Genomic DNA, 6,234 nt, shown 5'->3' on the forward strand with positions numbered 1-6,234 from the left:
GGGGCCCCCGTGCTCCTCTTCTACCGGGCCTACGGCGCGCTGAGGACAGGTAATGGGGCGGGCCCGTTCCTCCCGAGACGCTGGGCTTCCTTGCCTCGCCTCCCAAAGCTCAGCCGCTAGTCTGCTGCACAGGGAAAAGCGATGTTACGGAGTCTGAATGTATTCCATGTTGAGTAAATTACCTGTTGAGTAAATTACCAGTGTGTTATTATCTGTCACCGCTCCTCCTTAGTTTGAGTGAAAGTGATCTGGAGAGCATCGTACCAAAGTGAGAAATAACATTTTTTTTTTTTTTTCATGGTTACATCAACGTGGGTCAGGTAAGTGGGTTCCTTAGAGGGAATTTGAGCCCTGCCCAAACACATACTGCATTTGATTAGAAAGTCACTAGTGTTTCCCAGCTAATAGCTCTTCCTTTCAAAGCAGATGTGTCTAATTTTGTTGTCTCCTCTGTCTCAGGGAAACTGACAGCTAATACCTATTGGGGGATCTTTGTGTAAATTATACTGTTCTGAGAAATTTATTTAGCTACATGTGTATTTCAAGGATGTCACAAAATATTAACAAGTAACTCAACATGGAGGAGGGCTGAGACTAGTCTAGGAAGGTGTTCTGGTTTTGAGGTAGTGTGTTTGTTCCCAAACTCCCAGATGTTCTTGTTTGTGTAAGAATCCTGTCATTTTTCAAGATACTGTCTATTCTGCTGATGTTCAAAATATTTGCACAAACAAGGTAAAAATCCTGGCTATATAAAGAAACAGGAACAAAAAGAGCTGCTCAATGCCCTGTATAAAACAAGTAAGAAATGTGATTTTCATCTTTATCACAGTTGGCAGAACTAGCACACAATTCTTTTCAAGTTCTTTGCATTGAGGTGCTATTTTCTTTCCTGTGTCTGTTTGAAAGATGTGCGCAAACAAGTGGATATAGGCATAATGAACAAAAGGCATGGAAGAAAAAAATAGAAGAGAAAATTTAAGTCAAACTGATGTTTGATGAGGATATTCTTTGTCTTGAAAAGTGTTATAGCTTATTCTGTGCTTGTTTTCACTAGGTGATGTCCAAGAAAGTATTCGACAGTTGGAGTCTATTAAAAACAAACAGGAAGTGTCACTTTGTACAATGATGGCTCTGATTTATGCCCACAAAAAGAGCCCTAATCCAGGTATGCTCATTAAGACATGCTGTTTCATGTTTTAAACAGCTGTGTGTGAAGGCCTGAGAGTTGTAGGCTAATTCTGCCTAAGTTAAAAAGGTTTGCTCTGGCTTTGCATTTGACATAGGATCTATTACTGAATTGAGTGATGCTTACCAAGATTGTAAACAAAACTCTGAAGCATAAGAGTGAATGTTAAAATAAAGCACCCACACACAAAATCTGACTTACCTCCTATGATGAAAAATCTTTGAAGGAAAAAAGAAATTGAATCAAGCTTCCTCTGTTTGTTGTTCTCTCGTGTCTAGTATTGATACTTCCGAGCAGAACTGCAACTTGAACAGTCTTTAAAGCCACGCCATTTCTATCTTTCAAGTTATCCTGACCATACAAATGGAGAAAAGAATTTTGTGAATTTTGGTATTCCTTTCTCCCACCTAAAAGCTGGGGTGATTTTGTTAGGAATTACATTCTCAAAGTAAGAGTTGGTTTATCAGGTACATTGAGTGGTTGTTAAACTTTTGCTGCAGTATCTTTCTCACTGTGCAGATTTATAACTGCTATTGACAGTTAAGCAATATGATGTGAAACAGCTCTGACTAATGGCATCACTCTTACTTGAGTCCCTGAGGATTAATACTGCAGGACAGCAAAATTATCCTGGATCTCAAGACTCTCTGAGAGCGAGAGCCTTTCCCTCATTCATTAGGTGGGTCACCATGTCATCGCAGGAGATCAGGTTGGCCAGGCAGGGCCTGCCTTTCCCAGTGCCTGGCTGGGCCTGATCCCCTGATCCATGACCTTCCCTGACACCAAGGTCAGGCTGACAAGCTGATCTTTCTTCCTGCCCTTCTTATAGGTGGACATCACACTAGCTAACCACCAGTCATTTGGGACTTCCCACTTCTGGGACCTCCCCATCAATCATGTTGACAGGAACCCTCTTCTGCCTTTTCCATCTGTAGCTGATAAATACTACTAATTGGGTGGGATTGCCTGCATGTTTATCAAGGTACAATAGAGAAAACAGTGTTTGCTTTGGTAGCCCTTGGCTTATGTGCTGCTCCTTTGTAATATCTTGAGAGGCTATCAACAAGAGCTCTGAACAAAACCTTTTCAGATCGAGATGCTATTCTAGAGCTGGACGCAAGACTGAAGGAACAACGTAAAACAGCAGGACAGCAGGCTCTGTACTATGCTGGCTTGTTTTTGTGGCATCTTGGTCGTGAGGACAAAGCCCGTGAATATGTTGATAGAATGATCAAAGTTTCTGGTGGTGGTAAAGAGGTAACTGGTTTTTACCTTTCTTTAATGTAAAAGATTAATAGGCAGTAATGCTGTTAGGAGGTTATTCTGAACTATTTTGTGTTCTAGTACTTTCTTTCTTAATGTCATAAGTTCATTTGACACAGCTGAGTAAACTGCCGTAATGATTTTTTTGTCGACTAATAATCATTTTCACTTAATAAATAATAGATAATGGCTTAATAAATGAAAAGATCTCACTTAATAAATGGAAATAATATGCAGTTAAGCATGTATTGCTACTTGATACCAAGCCACATAATTCCTAGCAAAAAAATAAGCATCTGGATCTGAAGGCTCAAAAATACCCGAAGGATTTGGGTTTTAAATTTTCAGCTGTTGTTAAAGGCAAAATTTGCCTAGGTTTTTACTGAAATAAGTGCTGTATATAGCATTGTCTTTGGCATTTATATATAGAGATCACAATTCATTAGAATCTTGTATCTCTAAAGAGATTTCAGAAAACTTATTAACGTTATTTTTTTAAGGCGGGTGTCAGCTTCAGTTCAAGGAGAGAAACATGAAAAACTGGGGGTATTTTTTGTTGTCAAACATCTTTGAGGCAGAGCTGTTAACATTGAAGCCATAATTGTACAGTAGTATTAAACAAAAATGTTCCTCCTCTGTGTGGTTCAGTACTTGTTCAGTTTGTAATGGTTGATCTATTACAAATTAAAATCTGCAACTATTCTAAACATTATTTTCTGAAATTACGATTTAAGTAATGGCTTAGCTTTCAAACTAACAGTGATTATTAATTTAAATAGGTAGTTATTTTAAATAACAACTAATTTATTGGCTAATTTATGCTAATGTAGAAATAACTCATGGTAGTGGAGAAATAATGAAGGACATCACAAAGCAATAGTATGGTAATTCCTAAAAAGACTAAGGATAGTTCATTTTGGTGAAACAGCAGTATTTATGACTTTGCTTATTGAAACAATAGTTGTTTGTTTTTGTTTGCTAGTTTTTGTTATTAGGAAATACTGTTTGGATATATTGCTTAGTATGAAATATTTCTAGCTGATGTATTTAAAAATATTTGAAGTAATTAATTTTTTTACAGACACATACATACAGATGAAAAAGTACATTAGTATTTAAATATATATAAAAAAATCTAAGTTCACTTATGATTAGCTCTTTTTCTAGTTTCACAATACAAAATTATGTTTATATGTTTACTTCGATTTTTTGAAACATGGTTCACAGTGTTTAAACTTGGTCAAATAGGATTTGCTTAGTGTATACTTTTTTGATACAATACTTTATGTACTCCTTATATGGAAATACAACACCTGCCTTTATTTTAAAAAATGATCAAGTATATAAAGTTTAGCTGGTTTCCATTGCATAACAAAATCATGACCCTGATTGTTAGCAATTACAAAATATGGCTCTTCTACTAACCTTTAGAGTTTTAAATACAGAACTCATTTCTTTAATTTTATGTTCTAAAGAAGCTAGTGATTTTTTGTATTTTAAATATATGTTTTGATGGCAATTATAATTTGATTAAATAGTTCAGGACTTCAAAATAGGTTTTATTCACTTAAGCTATAATTAATGTTTGAAACACATAAGAGAAATAAATTTCATTCATTACAAGTAATAAGTTCTTCAAGGAAAAGACACATTGCACCTTTTAAAAGTTTGGGTTTTCTTTTAATAATACTTCTGAGGATTTGAGAAATGTCAAGAATTTTGTCTTTTACATACATGTTTTTAGTCAGGAAGTAGAAGAAAAACCTCAATTTTCTCACTTCTTTCAGCACAGTATGTTTCTCAGTGTCTCATATAAGCATTATCTTAAGAAAACATTGTGCAGAAATGTTACAGAAAATATTCTGTCTAATGTGATCATTTCTGTGAGTTTTTGTTCTGACTGCTGAATATGTTAGACTTGTTTGTTGCCATTGATGTTATTTTCTATTTCTGTAAGTAAATGCACTATTTTATTAATTTAACTCTGGAATAAATTACTGAAGTTTTAGGTTATGCTAAAGGGTAGTTATAATTATGTCTTTGAAGTAGTTATAAGTCCTTTATTTAGGTTATTTCTGCTTATTGTATCTTGTATAATTTTCTATTACCTGGTTAGCAAAGAATTCCAATTTGTATTTTGTTCACAGGGGTTAATTTTGAAAGCATGGCTTGATCTCACCTGTGGGAAAGAAACTCACATTAAAAAAGCTCTGAAATACTTTGATGAAGCACTGCAGGAAGGCAATGATGTTTTTGCACTGCTTGGTAAAGTAAGTTTAGTTCATTATTTTAAATCTTCGTAGATGTCATATTAGTCTTGTAGAGTGATTAGAGAGATGCTGAGAAGAGTAGTGCATAATGAGCTTGTCCAAGGAATAGAAATACAGCTCAGACCATGTAGGTACTTTAGGGTTCTTTAGACACCAATGTAAAAATAAAGGTATAGATTAAATACAATCAGTCTAAACTTACATTGTGGTTATGATTTTGCTATGCTTGCAAGAAAACCTTTCTATTCATGTATTTATATATACAAAATGTGTTTCAAATCACTTGAAAATTTAAAAATGTGTGGTCTCTTCCTTTTTGCATGGGACACCTATGCACATTACAGAATTGCTGTGTGCCAGAAAATAGTAGTTAAACACTATAGTGAGATTTTTTTTTTTTAATAGTGTTAACACTCCTTTTAAGTTGTCATTAGTTTGTTTCATGTGTTCATTTGTGTTCATAGAATCATCAGTGATTATATTTCATTGAAGGAGTGGCATGAATTATTTTCTTTACACGTTTTCTGTTTCAGAGCATATTACTTTATATCGCAGACATTGTTACTCATTAATATGATGTTTGTTTAGCATTCTAAAGCTAAATGTAGAAAAATTGTTCAGTGAATATTAGAAGAATATCCTGAATTCAGGAGAGTGTGCACAATAGTATTTGGTTAGGTGTGTGTGCTTGGCTGCATGTGGAGCACTGAATTAGATTAGCAGTATATGTCAAATGTAGTTACTGTAATGAAGTTTCAGACAGGCAGCTATCTCACTAGGGCTTAAGAAATTAACTCTCAGAAGCTACTGTGTTTCCACCATTTCTGTCTTAAAAAGATGAAATAAAATGACACACATACAGTCACCTGGAATATGGTAAGTAAATTCAAAGCATCAAAGCAAAACAGGGTCTAAGTCCTAAATTTATTTCTAGTTGAATTTATTTAAATCTATGATACTTGACTTCTGAAGTAGTTTTGTATCTGTAATACCCTGCAAATCACATTGCAGTTAGAAAATTGTTAATTCTGGCAACAATAGTTACCTGCTCAGTGTGGGTTTTTACATACCCCTCAGGGCTTGAATAAATGTTTTACCAGTGGGTTGTGTTAAATATCCTAAAATTGTGGGATACTTCATACAAAGTTATTTGAAACCTAATAAAACAATTTTACTCTTCAGCTATGTCTGTCTTTTTCTTGCTTGCAACTGACTAGTAAGTTGTAAATACTGCAGTTACCTTTGTTAGAGAGTGCTTACCACACACACCAGGCTTTACACGTCATCCTTTGCTATTTGAATGTTGCAATGTGTCTAGTTGTCATTGATACTGAGGTAAAACTATTACTTCACTAAAGAGTTTTGTCTCCCTAGCTCTTTTTCCTGATTTCTGTATGAAAGAACTTCTGGATCTTCCCACCTGTGTGAGTGTACAGGCTTTTGATATGGCTTCTTTTCCTTCCATTAGGCACAGTATTTTGAGGTTCGACAGAATTATTCAGGAGCTCTGGGAAT

General features: G+C 35.0%; 1 protein-coding gene across 1 annotated transcript in view; it reads left to right on the forward strand.

Annotated features, from left to right (window-relative positions):
- The first annotated feature begins 6 nt into the window (after positions 1-6).
- TTC21B (tetratricopeptide repeat domain 21B) overlaps positions 7-6,234 on the forward strand; it is a 36,527-nt gene continuing 30,299 nt past the window's right edge. The window contains 6 exon segments of the mRNA XM_008634863.2: positions 7-49; positions 1,055-1,165; positions 2,277-2,443; positions 4,597-4,719; positions 6,188-6,230; positions 6,233-6,234. The exon segment at positions 6,233-6,234 is cut by the window's right edge and continues 98 nt beyond it. Of these exon segments, the coding sequence (XP_008633085.2) occupies positions 1,123-1,165; positions 2,277-2,443; positions 4,597-4,719; positions 6,188-6,230; positions 6,233-6,234 (378 nt within the window). The 5' untranslated portion in view covers positions 7-49; positions 1,055-1,122.

Source organism: Corvus brachyrhynchos, unplaced genomic scaffold (assembly GCF_000691975.1).
Source record: "Corvus brachyrhynchos isolate BGI_N302 unplaced genomic scaffold, ASM69197v1 scaffold255, whole genome shotgun sequence".
Taxonomy (NCBI): Eukaryota; Metazoa; Chordata; class Aves; order Passeriformes; family Corvidae; genus Corvus; species Corvus brachyrhynchos.